This window comes from Ursus maritimus, unplaced genomic scaffold (assembly GCF_017311325.1).
Source record: "Ursus maritimus isolate PB19 unplaced genomic scaffold, ASM1731132v1 scaffold_14, whole genome shotgun sequence".
Lineage (NCBI taxonomy): Eukaryota > Metazoa > Chordata > Mammalia > Carnivora > Ursidae > Ursus > Ursus maritimus.
The window spans coordinates 7,038,667-7,056,669 of NW_024423786.1; the positions used below are offsets into that span (position 1 = coordinate 7,038,667).

General features: G+C 42.2%; 1 protein-coding gene across 6 annotated transcripts in view; it reads right to left on the minus strand.

The window, feature by feature from the left end:
- Positions 1–18,003, minus strand: part of ATG7 (autophagy related 7) — a 233,446-nt gene that overhangs the window by 160,016 nt on the left and 55,427 nt on the right. For all 6 annotated transcript variants that reach the window (XM_008697881.2, XM_008697877.2, XM_008697880.2 and 3 more), the window contains 4 exons: positions 15,546–15,740; positions 13,876–14,079; positions 12,093–12,208; positions 7,382–7,457 (listed from right to left, as the gene is read on the minus strand). In XM_008697881.2, coding sequence (XP_008696103.1) covers positions 7,382–7,457; positions 12,093–12,208; positions 13,876–14,079; positions 15,546–15,740 — 591 coding nt within the window. The remainder of the gene's footprint in view (positions 1–7,381; positions 7,458–12,092; positions 12,209–13,875; positions 14,080–15,545; positions 15,741–18,003) is intronic.

Consider the following 18,003-nt stretch of genomic DNA (forward strand, 5'->3'; position numbering starts at 1 on the left):
TAAAATGCACACTTAAATGAGCATATATAAATTATACCTCAAAAGAGGTAATTAAAAACTGTTTATAATCTTAACATTTTCAAAATAGTACAGAAAGGCACAAAATGAAAAGTCTAAGTCCCTATTGCCTCCAACCCCCTCGTCCTCAAAATAACCTCCAGCATCCAGTTTCCTGTGTTGCCTAAGAAAAAAAAACATTTCATGCACAAACCAGCTCTACAATGTATCTTTGCTACCCCCCACCCCCAAATATTTAAAAGCCCACCTGGGAATGACAGAACCTAGAAGAAATTAGCTGTGGTTTCTTGGCTCCTTCAGCTCTCATGGCCCCCAGGCCCCATCAAGGACGAAAGCAGCCTGAGCTGAAATCCCCATTGTCAAACACCAGTGAGGCACTGGTGGTATTTGCCTTTGGCTAACAGGGCCTTGTAAGAAGGACAAGTTCCCTTCACCAAGAGAAGTAAAACAAACCAGGAGGAGATATGCAAAAGTCCTCAGACCAGGGCCTTTAAACTCTCTTTTGCCTCCCTCCTGGCTGTCCCTGCAGGACAGCGGGAGGTCCCAGCCCCAAATTATTAGGCACACCTGTGCCCTGCCTAATTAGCTCCACAGGCTCACAGGCAAGAACACCTGCTTGGGCTGGAGGCGTGGGCTGGGGACAAGGTGTCAAGGGTCCTTTTGGAAACAGAACTCGGGTTGGTGGGAGCACAAAACTCAAAGGCATGTTCAAAGAGCAGGATTTGGTCTGTGTTAACCTGACGAGTAATGTACTTTGTCCCATAGGATGCCACAAAGAAGCCATTTTTTTTTTTTTTTTTTTTAACAGACTGAAGTTCTCAAATGCCTAATGTCCCTGGAGGCTGTCACTGAGTAGATCTGGAAGAGGGATGGGAAATTTGATTCTGAAATGGCACAGCCAGACGTGGGAACCCCTGGATTAGGCCACCTTCCACTTAAAGCCAGTCAACTCCAAGTCTATACCCAGACCTGCTCAGATCTTCTCCAGTCCATTCTCCAGACAGCAGCCAAATCTTACCATGTTATATCCAGCTCATTACTTTCCACTGGCTTTCTGCTGCCCCTGGGGTGAGGATCCAAGCCTTTCAAATGGCCTATCGATCCTGACTGCCTCCCCTTCACCCCCTTGACCCCCTCCACTGTGTTTTCCCAGCCCTGTGTTATAGGCACATCTGCAGCCCTGCAGGTCCTCAAACTCACAAGCACCCTTCTCACCCATCTTCTCCGCCTCTTCTATGCCTCCCCTACAGTGCTTACCCCTCACCTTTTTCCCTTCTGCATAAACAGGTGCTCCCTCCTCTCCTTGCAAGCTGTGTGGGAAGGCATGTCTTAGAATAAAATTATGTGGAAAATGGGAAGAGAGGGAGGAGAGCACTGTTAAGCGCCATCCCTGTGTCCTGTGCTCTTGGGTGTTTTCACACATTTATCTCAATTTGCCCTCGCAACCATCCTGTGACTTTCTCAGAGAAGTAGTGTGGCTTGCCCAAGGTTCTACAACCGCCCAGTGGCAAAGCCAGGAATCTGAGTTCTGTTCCTTCTGACTGAAAAGCCTGGGGAAGAGAGCCGCAGAGCACAGGGGAGATAAAAAGAAAGGAGGAAAGAAAAAGAAGGCCACAGGAATTAAACTAACAAACACAAAGTCCTGCAAAAAAACAAAAACTCAATACCTAGCTGGTGGCTATCAAGGCCTGGGTGAATGAAATTATCTTCAGTCATTTATGCTTACTTGGCTACAAAATAAATAGATCAGGAATAGAAAGGGGCTGCTTCCCTTCTGGGCTACTGCCAGCGGTGTGTACATCAAAGCTGAGTAAAATCAGCTTAAGTTCTAAGCCCACCTTGCCTTCATGGGAAGCGGAGAGCCGATGGTCGCAGACAAACAGCCATGCTGAGCGGGTACATTGTGGCCACAACTGAGCTTGCTGCGCTGACTTCACACCAGTTTCCGGCAGACCTAGCAATATTTCCAGAGCTTGGAGTTTGCATAAATAAAAATGAACTCCAAACTCCAAGAGATGACTCTTGGATGTTGAAAAGAGTCTTAATCAAAATCAATGCCCAAATGGGGAGTTGGGCAATTGCAACACCCTAGGCACGGCACAGTCATCTTCGTTTCAGACAATGGTGTTGGTGACTACCAACGATCTACCTCTCGTTATTGGACTGGAGTCACCGGGGGACAGAAGAACTGAGCTGTAAATGAGCCAGCATCATTCTTAGAAAAATCCTGCAGAATGGAGCTATTCTTTACAATCCTTCCCAATGCACTCATTGCTTCCAGAGTTTTATGAAGATTCTTTGTAATTCCCTTTTTAGGAGAGCGCATTTTACCATTTTAATTAAAAGTGAAAGAGAAAGATAAAACCAACATTTACTAGTATCCCTTATGTGCCCAGAACTGTGCTAGTGCTTAGTAAATGTGATGTAATCTGTATGTTAATTCCAAGAGTTTATTATATAATCATCCCCATTTTACTTGTATAAAAACATGAAATTCAGAGAGGATTGGTAACCTGCCCAAGGCCACACAGTAACAAGTGACAAGAGCTGCCTCAGATCTTTTGTAAAAGGAGCTAAAGAATGAATGGATGTAAATGTAATTAAGAAGCAAACCTAGGGTTCTAATCGGATCTATATGATCACAAAGCCTATAGGCTGCCTCCCACACGGGACCTCTCAAACAGGACGGCCTCACCAGGGGAGCAAAACTCGTGGGGCACAAGTAACATGCTTGAACTGATAAACTTATGCCCAAGTCTTCTGGGACAAGAGATGCTCTCTAAGACACATTTGAACTCTGTCACTAGGTGTAATTCATCCCCTTTGTCATGCACCAAGGAAGGCCTATCACCCTCTCTTCTTCTAGGCCCCAAACAGAAAGCATAGACATTGTCAGATCTTGTACCCAGATCCCTCCTTCTATTCAGGGGCCTCCCACTGGAATGAGGTTCCACCACATCCAAATGGCTTGGGGTATATCCATCAACTTATATGATTCCAAAAGCAAATGGAAATAAATACGAACGGTTTATTGTGCCAGTTACTGAACTTCTCTGAACATCACGGTGCTGGGCACAGTGTTTGGGCATCATCTGCTGAAGGGATGGTTGAATGAAAGGGGGTCTGGGAGGATGGATAGGTCACAAACTATAGCATCTGATACGGAGAGGGGGAAGGAGACTCCCTTTCTTGGGCTACATCTCAGGAAACGGGCTTTTATTGCTTATCTTCTTAATCTCCTTCCTCAGCAGTCAGTCCATCCATATCATATCCCTAGAGGCACACTGCGATAAGCATTTCTGAGCAAAGTAAAGAGAGCTTATTAAAAGCTAAAGGCCTGAGGATTTGTGGGGGCATAGCCTGTGCAGACAGGCCAGATAACTAGCAACCCAAGGCATGGCTAGGGACCCGAGTTCTATCTCAAACTTGTCTCAGAGATTTCCCAGGCCAGGTCTCTCCCAGGGTCCTGCCCTAGTTCCGCCTTTGTTCTGCTTTTCTGAAAGTAATTAAAAGAAAGAATTCAAGAGCCCAAGAGAACCATGGGGTTGGCAAGTCCAAACCCCTAGGAAGGGCATACACATTCAGGGACTTTATTCATCAGTACTTCAGAGCCAAGAGTACATTCACCCAAAGACAAAAAATGTGAACTGCCTGGTCCACAAGTGGGATAAAAGCTGACTGCTATATTAATGACCGTGGTGTTTGGAGGACTGTTGTATTGCCACCTTGTTTTTCATTTTCTGAGGGAGGTCCAGTCAAATGATCAGCAGCTCCGCAGGCTGCCAATTTCCGTCACATTCAGGATATCTCAGGAACCTGCAAACCAACTTCCTGGAGATATCAGGAGTGGCCTGTATATTTCCTAACTCTTGAGCTGTGCCTCGCACCAAAGAACCAGGAAAAGGGTCTGACCTCATGGAACTCAGCCCCCACCCCAGCAGCCAGGAAAAGACAACTTTTTTTTTTTGTAAGATCCCACTGGATGGAGAGCAGAAGGAACAATACTATGCTAAGATGTACAATGAAAAAAATTCTCTCTACAAAAGCCAAACTCCAAAGAGTATACTATACTGTATGATTTCATTTACAGAAAGTTCAAAATTAGACAAAAGTCTCCCACAGTGTTGAGAGTCAAGGGATGCTTGCTTCTGTGTCGGAAGGACACAATAATAGATGGAAGAAGCATGAAAGGGGCTTTGGGGATGCTTGATAACACTTTATTTTGATCTGTGTGCTGGGTACACGAGTGGTGTTTATTGGGACGCCTGGGTGGCTCAGTCGGTTAAGCGTCTGCCTTCAGCTCAGGTCATGATCCCAGGGTCCTGGGACTGAGCCCCACATCAGGCTCCCTGCTCAGTGGGGGGTCTGCTTCTACCTCTGCCTGCAGCTCCCCCTGCTTGTACTCTCTCTCTCTGACAAATAAATGAATCTTTTTAAAAAAATGAGTGGTGTTTATTTTGTGATAATTCAAGTTGTATACTCAATGCTTTGTAGGATTTGAAGCACTTTATCCAGACAAAAAGGGGGTTATGCTCATTGCTGGCTGCTTGCAGAATCCCATCCATGTACACTGCGCCAGACATTTTTAAAAAGAATAAACCCATAAGCCTAGTTTCTTACCTTCAAATGGTGTTCTCATGGTTTTCAAAAATCAGTCCACTTTTTTTCAGGCTGACGATCATGAATATTAGGGCCTAATCAAGCCTTTTCCTGCACTTGGCCAATCTCTGGATGGGCCAAATTCTGCTAAATTCTGCCTGGGGTCCCACAGGCAAATCAACTAAGTCATCCTCAGGCCTCCCTAGTCTGACACGGAAAGCAGAGACACAGAGCCCACAGGCTAAGTTAAGCAACTTTCTCCAGATTACACAATGAGCTGCTGGTGGGGGGCCTTGCGATTCCTATCCAAGGGCTATCACTTTTCTACTCCAGCTCATTCCACAGGGGCCAATTAACACACGCTCTCCTTTGGGGAACAGAAAAACAACAATAACAACGACGACGACAACAACAACAACAACAAAATGAGCCCAGGGAACTCACGGGTTGTTCTCTGTATGCAAGGCACACAAAGGGGTTTACCAAGTTCCTCTCCAAGAGGAAATCTGGAGAGCCAGGAAGAGGAGGAGGGAAGTGCTGAGTCTGCAGCAGGGCATTGCAACACAGCCCAGTGTTTTTGTGGAAACGATGTTCTCCTAATCAAAACACAGTTGCATAAATGGACTCACTCCACTTAAAAAAGAAGAAGAAGAAGAGGAAGAAATTTAAAGCCTATAAATAGGAACCACACAACCCTGATTAATTTTAAAGTTCTTTCTCCACTGTCTTTTTTAGATAGTAGCTAAAAATAAAGGCTTGAAACTTGAAATAATGTAAGCAACTAATCACACACAAGCACTGGGCTTTTCCCATATATGGCTGGGTTATTCTTCAGCCTTTGAAAAGACCAAATGAAGAGATGGCCAACAACCAAAATAATCCTTCAGACATTTGAAAACGAGGAGAAAGAACTAGAAGAGTTGGTGAATGACAAACAATTGCAAGGCTCAATGGGGGTAAATGACACTGAGAGGGATTAGTTGCCATAGTACTTTAAAAACATGGGCACATGCATTTTGACACTGGACCCCTTCTATAAAGAGACTGTTTTGCCCTCTGGCCTCAGCACTAAGAAAACTACAGCTGCGATGATTTAACATAAAGGACTTAAAGAAGGAGAGAAGTGCAGGGGCATGACTGAAAATTTAATTAAGGCCCTTCTCAGTACGAAATCTGTAAGGGTGATGAGGGCACATCTCAAGGTCAGAGGAAAGGGACAGAGACGTATGAAGAGGGGAAATGGGTAGGGATTCGAATGAGATTGGAGTGTAAATAGCAGAGGTCAGCTCTAGAGGACAGCTTTCTTATGATGGAGGGTTATTACAGTGTCTGTTGGGTCCTGCCTGAAATGTTTCTGTAGAAAGATGAACACATTCATGTCAAATAAATGCCACATAGTGGCACACAGTCTGTATGAGACAGACTAGAAAAGCCACGTTTGCACTATGTTTTATGGTTTACAAGCCTCATCACAGACATAATCCTGGACACAAGGTAAGGCACCTGCTTTTACTGATATGGAAACTGAGGCTCCAGGAGGGTAAGTGACCTAACACAAGGTGCCTGATGGGCGACTTAGTGCCGGAGGGCTGGAGTAGCGACCGGAAGGCAACACTTCCAATGGGCAGGCCGGGGAAGTTTCACTCATAACACCTCACAGAGAGCACCAGTAGGAGTGCCAAGTTGAGGTGCACGTTTTGGTTCATCCACTACCTCTCTGTGACCGTGGGCAAATAATTTCCCCTCTTCTGATTCAAATCGTCAACTGGAAAACGATAGGGCTATCCTAGAAGACAGGAGGCAGAAGGTAGGGAGGTAAGGGGAGACCAATGTGGGCTGAGTGGGCCACCCTGCTCTTGCCCTCAGCTGTGAGCCTGTCCTCACAAACCACAACAGGGCTGTCGGGCACTGTCACCACTTCCCGTGTGGAGACAGCCTTCCTCTTACACACTGAAATACATAGATGGCACCTAGAGAAATGACTTCCAGAAAATAAGACTGGAAAACGTCTTCATTCCTCTAAAAACATAGTTACAAAAACTAGTGACAAGGCAACATAAATCTGAAATTTTCGTTCCAGCACTTTTTTTCTCTTTCCCTCTCTATGGGATGGATCTTCCTCATGACACTTCGGATTCTTTTTCTGAAAAGAAGCCCTACTTTTTAACACTTCTAATGGTTTTCCCATGCATGCCCATAAGGCTTTTTATGTGGCTAGGGAGTCAATAATAAAGAACAGCAACAAAAATAACAAGCATCCTTCACTGAGGGCCTATGACACGCCAGGCACCACTGCTGAGCCCTTTGCACCCATCATCTCTGATCTCTGCAACTACCACACGAGGGCGGTATTACTGTCTCCATTTTATAGAAGGGAAAACAAGGGCTCAGACAAGTTTAGGGATTTGGCCAAGGAAGGCCATCTTAATTAACTGCAGGGCTAGGATTTAAACTGTCATCTGACCAATTCCAGAGTATGTTCTTGCTGCTGCTTCTCCATTACGAGACCTCTAGTCAACATGCTAAATGCATCCAAGACTCTGGGTGATCGGTTTGTTCATGATTTCTCATCACCATCCCCGCAGAATGGGATACTTGCCAGGTAGTCTTAAAGCACTCCTACTGAAACTCAAGGCAGCTGGAGGATAAGGAGGGTGGAAAATGGCGGGCTGAGCCGATGGTATGGTGAAGTGACCCCAAATATGTTCCCCCTGCACCACTGGGACCAGGTCCAGAATTATGACTTCATTTCCAAATCACCAACCTGGTGAGGCACAAGCCCGAGAGAGGTTGGCGGCTCGTTCATACGGTCATCACTGCTGCTGGCAATGGCGTAGCCCCTGAAAAAAGAAAACAATTAGAAGTGCTTGTTTAATAAAAGTTTATGTTTAACATCTGTGAGGATGATCAGGAGGGGGGCCATGTGAGATTTATAAGGATAATCGAAAATGCCCCCTGCAAGAGCACGAGCTAGCGAAAACCTAATTTCCATGGAAGGAAAAGCGGAAGAGCACACACAAAAAATGCCTGAGTTTTGGGGTCAGAAAGGTCAGAGCGTATGACCACAGGCAAGTTGCTTAACTTCTCTGTGCTCTGGGTCCATTAACTATAAAACAGGAATAAGACCATTATGAGGCATAAGTTAGGGAAAGGTTAAACTGCCAAGCGCAATGTTTGGCACATGATAAGCGGATTAATGTTAACTCCCTTACTCTGAGATAGTCTTGTTAAAAAACATGGGCACGTTTTTGCACTGAAATTTTGAAGTGGAAAACTTTCCACCCTTAACTTCTTGAGGTGACAAGAGTGCTAAAAAAATGGAGGAAGAAGATAGAACAGCGAGGAATTAATTGGTCAGGAGAATGGATGCACTCCTTCCTGTGATGTTCCCTTATGGCACAGAAGACATGCGACACAGGACGTGGCTTCAGCCTACAACCAGGGCGAACAACGCAGACAGAGGGGCCAGTGTCAAGGAATGGCAGAATCTGCTCTCCAAGAGGCCACACTACACTTAGAAGGCAGAGGTAGCCCAGGGGGATGACAGAGATGAGAGGAAGTGTAAAAAAAAAAAAATGCTGCTTCTTTTCATTTAACTGTGTTACAACTAGACCAGCTATGTATGCTACCAACGTTGTACAGAGGTCATCTTTTCAACTATGTAGAAAAATTCTTGAGTCATAAAATAGAACATTCAATGTTAATTTCTGAGAATTAGAAAAATAAGTCTTTCAAAAATTCAATTCTCTCCTGCCTGTGTTACAAACAGCATAGCGGGATGATTAAAAACAGAGTTTGGAGCAACACTGTCTCGAGCAAAAGCCCAGCTTTACCACTTACCAACTGTGTGAATTCCAGCAACTCATCCTCCCTATGACTCAATTTGCCCCTCAAACATGGGACAGGTAGGTTTTCTGATAGGTTTGCTATGAGGATTAAGTGAGTTACTCTTGCAAAGTGATTAGAACAGTGCCTACCACAAGGTAAGCACTATATATTAAGTGTCTGACAGATAAAATAAATTACAGTGTATTTGTCAGATAGGTGTAAATACCCACATGACTTCAGTCTGCCTCCGCTAGCTGACACTTGGCAGCAGAGCCTTGGGCAGATATGGAGAGAAAATCTTAAAACTTTAACCATTTTTCTTTTACTTTTTTCCTTGTTTCGTTTCCTTTTCTTTCCCCTACCCCTTCTCATGTCTTTTTCTTCTTTCCTTCTTTCTTTCTTAAAATTACTGGCTCTATTCTTGAAATTAATTTAATTTTATCTCACTTCTATTTATTACAAGATGAATTCATTCTATTGTTTATAGGTCATTAAGTAAGACTTCTTGCTTGGAGCAGATAGGGTGTCCAGATTACAACTGTGCTAACCTTTGTATCTTTAATGTAACACATACACAGTATGATAAACATTTAGACTACTTAAAGCCAAGGTCAAGTTGAAACAAAACATAGCAGCTTGCTCATTTTTCTATTTTCACATGCAAGCTAGTATACTATGAGTACTTAATTAAAAAAATTTTTTTAATTGGAATGGCATTGGTAGGCTAGGTAGTCATGACCAAGCCTCCACTGAAAACAAACAAAGCTGGATACAGTATTAAAACCTTTGTTTGAAAGCATGACAGATACCAAAGTAGGGAAGAATTGCAGAGCCAAGATCTGTGAAAGAAGAGAAGCCCATAGAGGTCAACAAGGCATTTGCAAGGGGAACTTTGTGTCATAAAGTGATTGCCAACCTCCAAAAGCAGTGGCTATAGGATCAGAAGCTGAACAGTTATATGGACAGACAAATGGACTGGAAGGAAAAACTACAGCTTGAGGTCTGCCAATAAGGAGGAATCATGAAAAATATCCCAAGCTTTGGGTTGGGGCCAATGGGGGTTGCATCCTAGGACTAAGAGTGAATCAGAAATAGACAAGCCCTAATTGGACTTAAGTATTCTAGGACTGCTAATCTATACACCTAGCAGTTTGCCAGAAGGAAATATAAATCACATCATCTCTGCAATTTTTCATATATAATATAATGTCCAGTAGTCAGTCAAAAAAAACCAAGCAAAAAAAAAATAATAATAACCAAACAGATTTGAGAAATTGGGGAAATTTAAAAACTAGATATGAGGTAATATGAAGGAATTACTTTTAATTTATTTTTATATGTAAAGTAGCAGAGATACATACTAAAAAGATACATTTTTATATGAATGACCTGCTACGTCTTGGATTTGCTTTAAAATAAACCAGTGGGAAGAGAAAAAATGTGGATAGCTATATAGATAAATGATGATGGCCCATATGTTGGTAACTGTTGAAGCTGGGTGGTCTATACAACGGGGTTTATTATTTTACATATGTTTTTTCTTTCATATATGTTGAATTTTCCGTAATCAAAAGGTTTTATCTAAAAAAAAGAAAAAATACCAGGTATTGGAGGAGACAATACATAACCAAAAGCCCAAAAAACAAACAAACAAACAAAAAATAAACCAATAGACGAGAGGAACAGAATCACAGGAGATCCAGATAATGGAGATATAAGACTTAAAAGAAAAACATAATTAAAGGTTTTCAAGGAATTAAAAAGAACAAAATCACAATTTCAGCTGAGATTAGGAAATGTAAAAAATAAGATCAAAAGGAACTTTTATAACTGAAACATAAATTAAAAACTCAATAGATGGTTTAACACATATTAGACACAGAAGAAGAAAGAATTAGCAAACTGGAAGATAAGCCAAAACAAATTGGCAGACTGAAGCAAAGAAAGACAAAATACTGGAAAATACAGAAAAGGGTGTAGGTTGATTCTGACGACTCAAAAGCAAAGAAGACAGAAAGGGGAAGAAGCCATATTTTAAGAGATAATGGCTGACAATTTTACACAACAGATGAAAAGCATCAAGCCATGGATTCGAGAAGCACTAGAGAACACAACCAGAATACATACAGAAGTAGGTGTATCATAGTCCAACTTCTGAAAACCAAGGACAATGAGAAAACCTTAGAAGCAACTAAGGGCAGGGAAAAAGGAAGAAAAACAAACTGTATCAGGGAAGAGAAGTGAGATAAACACTCAACTCCTCAACAACAACAAAAGCAACCAGAGACAACAGGATTATACTCTCAATGTGCTAAATGAAAATTACCACCAATCTTCAGTTCTATACCCAGCAAAATTATCTTTCAAATATGAAGATAAAGTCATTTTCAGACAAACAAAAACTGAAGTATCTTGTCATGAGCATTCCTAAAGGAAATAATAAAGGGCATTCTTCTGGCAGAAGGATAATAGCCTTGGCTGGAAGCTCAAAGATACAGAAGGAAACGGAAAATAACAAAAAAGGAAAATGTCAACCAAACATAATGAATACCACTATATAACAATCTCTTCTGGGGTTTAAAATATATACATAATTTAGGGGCGCCTGGGTGGCTCAGTTGTTAAGCATCTGCCTTTGGCTCAGGGCGTGATCCCAGAGTCCTGGGACTGAGCCCCACAACAGGCTCCTCTGCTGAGAGCCTGCTTCTTCCTCTCCCACTCCCCCTGCCTGTGTTCCCTCTCTTGCTGGCTCTCTGTTGAATAAATAAATAAAACCTTTAAAAAATAAATAAAATAAAATATATACATAATTTAAAAAAATGAGTGTGCAGACACTGCTACTCACCTACCCAACATCCATTCTCCACATCTATCTTATCACAACTTTATTCAGGGAGGTAATGTGCCCAGATAAAACAACCATATTTGCCGGTCCTCCTTGCAGCAAAGGGTGGCCATGTGATACAGGAGTTAGAATCAATGGGTGAGTATTCCAAGAAAGCTCTTTAAAAGGGAGCAGCCTCAACTGAGCTGACATGTATTCTTAACTTCAACACAGAAGCAATACTGGAGGTGGAGTAGTCATCTTGTGACCACAAGGTGGCCAGCATAAGGAAAAAAGCTAAGGGTATCTGAGTGAATGATAAGAAGGAACTTGAGTCCCTGATGGCATAACAAGGCTTTTATATCAACTCTGGACTGCCTGCCTCTAGGCTTCTTGCTGCATAAGCAAAATAAAGTCCTATTTGGCCAAGTCACTGAAGATGTTACATACAGACCAATGCAATTTCTATCATATGTGATTCAGGTATTGCCTTATAAATGTTCAGGACTAAGGGGATCAAAACCTACTAACAGAATAAAAGCACGAAGGTCCCTAAGGCTCTCACCAAATGTTTCTTCTTCCTTATCATCAGTTACCAAATAACTCCAGGAGAGTTCAATTCCAGAAGGATGCAGAGTTGTAGCCCCGAAGATCATGTGACAAGTTCCCCCTGCAGCCAAAGAATCAGACTGGGTTTTTCGGCCTTGTTTTTTTGAAGACAGAAAGAGCAATAGAATTCTCAGAAGAGCCAGGCTGAGAAAAGGCCAAGGGATACAAAAAAGCTTTCTTTGTTTAATTGACCATCTCTAAACAGTAAACTCACCCTTCTGGATGCTGTAAAACAGAAACCATCAATTCCACGGCCAGGGCTCCTGCAATCATAGCCAGTCCTGGGCGGCTCACAGTGCACTGCTGGTCCAAGGTCCGGTCTCTGGTTGACTAGAGGAAAACAATCACTGATGTGTGCTCAAAGCTCTAGTCCACTCAGTTGTGCCGTCTGAAGCATGAACCACCTCCATGTTAAAGCTATATAACATAACCAGATGCTCGTTCACTGTGGCCAAAGAACATTCAGCCTCAAATAATACCACTTCTTGCAAGTACCAAGAAAAACAAAATATACAACTTTGGTAACTAAATGAGGTAATTTGATAAAAAGGAGTAACAGTTGTGAACAAATTAAAGATTAGGGGCCTAATTGCCCCATATATGGAGTTGCATCACGTGCTCTTTTAATGGACTCAAATCAACCCCACTGTGCTTAGTAGCTGAGGGACAGAGAGGAATAATCATTTGAATAGTGCCAATGATTCTGCCCTGCCATTCTAACTGTGGGACTGCCTGTGAGGTGGGGCAATAATCTGCCTTTCCTGCACTCCTCCTGTGTGCTTCCCACAGTGTGGACATCATGCCACGCTGAGAGTGATCCCTGGGCTGAAATACAAGTATTTTTGCTACAACATGGCTCCAAACACAAGCCTTCATTAGTGCAACCAAAGAAATTCTAATCTTCCAACTTTAGGCAAATTAAGAGGTTGCTACGGATAATTTTGACACTGAAATTTTCACCTTATGAACAGATACAACTTTACTGCAATTGACCCTTAATCCTACTTGTTGGTAACGATGCAATAATGGGACCAGCTGTATGTTATAACACCACTGATGGGGATCGTCAAGTCATTCTTCTTCACACGGAGAATATTTATCTTTTTTTCTTTATATGAGGAGGCCGTGCAAGCCAGCCATCCAAAAGAGGTAGGAGTTATTGAGGAACAAATTTTTAAAGAAGGGGAAAATGAAGGAAAGGGTACAGAAACACCTATGCTTTGTTTCACTGGAAATGATTATCTGTTCTGATAAAAGACCATTCCTACACACCGTGCCTTGTGTGGTGGCATTAACACCATAGAATTTTACATTTGAACAGTGTACTGCTTGCTGTTCAGAGCCCTTTCACATTTGACCCACCTTGCACTGTGAGTAGTCAGGTTATTCTCTCCTCTTCTGCTGGGGTTAGCAGATAAAATATGAGATACCCAAATGAATTTGAACTTCAGATAGCCAATGAATATTATTTTAATATGAGCAGGTCTTGAATACTGCATGGGACAAATTCATACTAAAATATTATTTACCTGAAATTCAGTTAACTGGGAATCCTGTATTTTCACTTGCTAAACCTGACAACATTATGGGACCCAGCCCCATTCTGCAGAAGCACAGGCGGCCTCCGAGCATTATTTGGAATTACCCAACAAGGCAGTGTCCAAGCCTGGATTGGAAGCCAGGTCTTCAGACCCCTCACTTGATGTTCTCTTCAATGATACATGCACAGGAGACAGTGCTGAGGGGACCAGTCTATCCTGCAGTTTTCCACAAAAATGGTTGGTCACTGTGTTTGTGCTGTGTAAAAAGGAACAGCTACACAGTTGATGACGCCAATCAAGGCTCGTGGTGAGATAATGTCACCCCCAAATTGGAGAATTCTTCTCTTTGTTAAAAGACAATAGTTAAATAGTCACAAAAGAAAGAGTTGGGTCTCTTTGCCCCAGTGGGCAAGACAGTTGTAGGAAATATTTGGAAGTACAAAGAAATTCACTTACATCTCCTGGGGCCACCACATCATTGCAGAAATAGCAGCCAAGTTTATAGCCAGGGATGTTGGCAAAAAGCGATGAGCCTAGGAGGTCAGCAGGTGCCACAACGTGACCAGAACACAAGTCCCCAGCTCCCTGTTGCTTAGGTTTCTTCAAGCCATGTCTCATGACAACAAACGTGTCAAATCCCAAGGCAGCATTGATGACTAGCTGTGGGTTTCAAGGAATAAAAGTCTAGAGTTAAGAGATACTTACATTTTAAGCCATGGCTAATTTCATATTTGGTCAACTTTTAAAATTTATTTTATAAGTATTTGCATATGAATGTAATTAGAGCCTAGAAGCCAGTGTTAGTAAAAGCTACCCAATATTGAGGATTTATTAAGTGCAAAACACTTGACCAGTGATTAACATTAATAATCTCATTTGGTTTCATTTAAAACTCCCAGCACACATTTCCTATTTACAGACGAGGATAATGAAAGTCAGAGTAGTTACTTCTATAACTTGCCCAAGGTCACTTAGCTGGTAAGAGGTAAATGTATAAAACCAAGCCTTGAGAGTTCTCAGTCTCATCTTCCCACCATTATGCTATCATCCAACATGCCTACACACATTTTTTTAAAAAGATTTTATCTATTTGAGAGAGCAGAGAGAAAGAGGGAGAGAGAGAACACACTGGTTGGGGGAGAGGCAGAGAGAGAGAGAGAGAGAGAGAGAGAGGGAGAAGCAGGCTCCCCACTGGGCAGGGAGCCTGACTCCAGCTCGATCCTAGGACCCTGAGATCATGACCTGAGCGGAAGGCTTAACCGACTAAACCACCCAGGTGCCCCAACACGCTTTTTTTTTTTTTTAAATAGCTTCACTGAGATATAATTCACACACTATACAATCAACCTTCATACAGACTTTTTAAGGACACTTTTTTTTCTCATTCATACTAGAACTTCTCTTAGTTGTAATTTAACTTACTCTCCTAAATTTCTGGTTATACAGAAAGTTGGGGGGAGAAAAGGTCGCCAGAAAAGAAAACAAAAAATCACTCACAATCTCATGGCTCAAACACTACTAATAGTTTTGGATATTTCTTCCTGTTGTTTTCTCCCTTTCTCTCTCTTTCCTTCCCCTCTCTTTCTCCCTTCTTCTTGCCTCCCCCAACACCCTCGCCAAATAGATATGTTTATATGTTTACAGGTATAAACAATTCATATTAAATATATACAATATCATATCTTGCTTATTTAACATAATGTGACATTTTCCATCTTGTTAGTTTTTGAGAACATAATTGTGCACAGCTGCATAGTATTCCATCACATTTATGTACCATGATTTATTTAACCATTTGATATTGTCAGCCCTTGAAGTTGTCACTGACCAAACAGTAGTGAATGAGACAGTCTTTGTCCTTTTGGAGCTTATGTTTTAATGTAAGTAGAATACTCCTTCTAGAGGACCTCAAACGGTTGCTGTGAAAATTAAATAGAAGATACCTATTATACTAGATGGTGGTGTGTGAGGCAAAGACAGCACCTGCCAGTGGAAGCCTTTTGGCACCATATCACTAGGTCACACACAGCACATCTCTTTTCTGGAGGGAAGGCAGATCTCCCTCCAGGGTGATGGCACATCGAGTCACAACCAGACACGAGAGCCCCAGGATCTACACACTCTACCTTTCTTTTGCTTGCGGCAATGACAGCAGGGAGCCACCGGCTCTCCCTGGTGTCCATCAACAGGAAAACGACATCATGGCTTTCAATGAGCTGCTCCAGTTGCTCCACATCCCTGCGGGCTTGCTCCAGGGTGATGCTGGAGAAGTTCACTGGGTGTCCAGGCATCGGGATGCTCATGTTGAACCCTCTGGCATTCTGGGGAAACACCCAGATACAGAAATGTCTGAAGCAAACGTATAGATGATATCGTAGAGCCCATGTCTCCCCATAGCTACAAGCATGCATGTGTGGTCACCTGCAACCACAAATTTCTCTGTGCATGATTTTGCTGCTTGTCCCTTTTGCTACCTTGTGCCCTGCACCTTCTTCACCTCTACATCCTAGATTATCTTGTCCTGTCATCCCTGGGTCCCTGAGCCTGGATAAAGCAGCAAGCAGAGACATATGGATCGTAGTTCCAAAGAAGGAGGTGAGTACTTCCCATCTGAGGCAAGGAGGACACTACAGAAAACCGTACCTTTGGTTTTTCCTATAATCTGAGGCCAGGAACCTCTATCAAAGTGCCCTGTGCCTGCTCAAGCCCTCTCTGTTCAGTTGTCTCTCCCTACTTATTCCCAAATTGCCCCCCCCCATTTCATTAGTATATAACATCTCCAAATAAGATATTATAACAAGAATATTTGATTTAATAAACTCACATAAAATTAGAATGACTGCTAGTCTTGTCTTAACCTTAGAGGTATACACACTTTAAAAAAAGCTCTCTAAACCAAAAAACTCTACTTGCTAACTTACAACCAGAAAATCTACTTAGGAGTGTGTAGATATTTGTTTTGAGGGGACAGGTGGGGGGTGAGCAGAGTATGGTACTCAAGTCAAGCTTCATTCCCTGTCCAAAGAAGTTGTTGGGTGGCCCAGATTCTCTTAAAGTGTGGGGCCTCAGGAGTTTTCATAGGGGCTTTGGAATAGCTCTATAATTTACCACTGGTCCCCTGCAGGCCCCACAATGTCTTGGCCGATTAACAGTGAGTCACATATGGGCATCAATGAAGCCAGGGACATTAACTGTCCAGAGAAAAGAAAGTGTTCTAGAATCACAAACTGCAGCCTTAATCCCCTGCATAGTGCTGACCACAGCAAGGAGTGTGAAAACATTAGTTTTTTCATTCATTTGCCAAACCCTGTCACCTACTGGAAAAACAGCTGGGGGGGGGGGTGGAAACCAGACTAAGTAGGTCCTTTTACAAAGGAAAAATCTATTTTGTGGGTTGTAGCTATTTCCTCCTTATCTTAAACTTTAAACCTAATGTCTGGGGTTCAAGAAAGGGACAATAGTAGCAAAAGCAATGATATTTAAAAGAATGAAAAAAAGTTGCAGGCAAAGCAGGAAAAGACACCAGACAGAAAGGACTTCAGAAAGAGGGTTCAAAACAAGTCCATTTTAACAATGAGAACACTATAGAGACAACTATCTGGACCTCATTAATTCAGTCATTAAGTATTATGCATCTAACGTGTACCAAATACTGTAAACAAGAAAAGACCACAGTAATGTCAATATCTTACTGTCTTACTACAATTGGCAAAATATTTTAAACGGTGGTAGCTTGATCCAAAAAAGGTATTATTTAGCTATATTAATGACATCAAGATTAATGTATAATTACTCAACACCAGTTCTGACCTTTTCAATAATACAGATCTATACCTACTTCACTGACCTAAATGGTTCTCTGCTTGCTAAATTTCAGCCAGTAAGCCTGCCTAGGACTGGCTCTCGGCCCACCATTTAGATTCACATGCCTAAGGCCAGAATTCAGCAAGTTTCAACCCAGTAGTTTTCAACCTTGGCTGCACATAGAACCACCTAGAAAGGTTTTAAAATTCCTAATGCCTAGGCTTTTCCCCAGACTATTTAAATTCGAATTTCTGAGAGTGGGCCCCACCATCAATATTTTCTAAAACTTCCCAGATGATTCAAATGTATAGGCGGGGTGAAGGATAGTTTACAGAAAGTGTAATACACAGATTTCAAGTGTACAGTTGGGTGTGTTGCATACCCCTATCAAGACATCACACATTTCCATTACCCCATAACATGATTGTGTGCCCCTTTCCCGTCAGTCCTCACTACTCCCCACCCCCACCGGGACAAGCACTGTTGCAACCACTTTTTAAAACCCTTGATTAGTTTTGCCTATTCTAGAACCTCATATAAATGGTACCCCAGAGTATATACCTGTTGGTGTTTGGCTTCTTTCGCCCAGCATAATGCTTTTGAGGTCCACCCATATCGTTAAGTATCAAGAGTGTGTTCCTTTTTGCTCTATGAAAACACTTTGAATTGTTTAATTGATGTCTCATTGACAGCTATTTGGGTTATTTCTAAATTTTGGCTATTATAAATAAAGCTGTTATGGACATTCTTCTGTGTTTTAGAGTATATACATTTTCATTT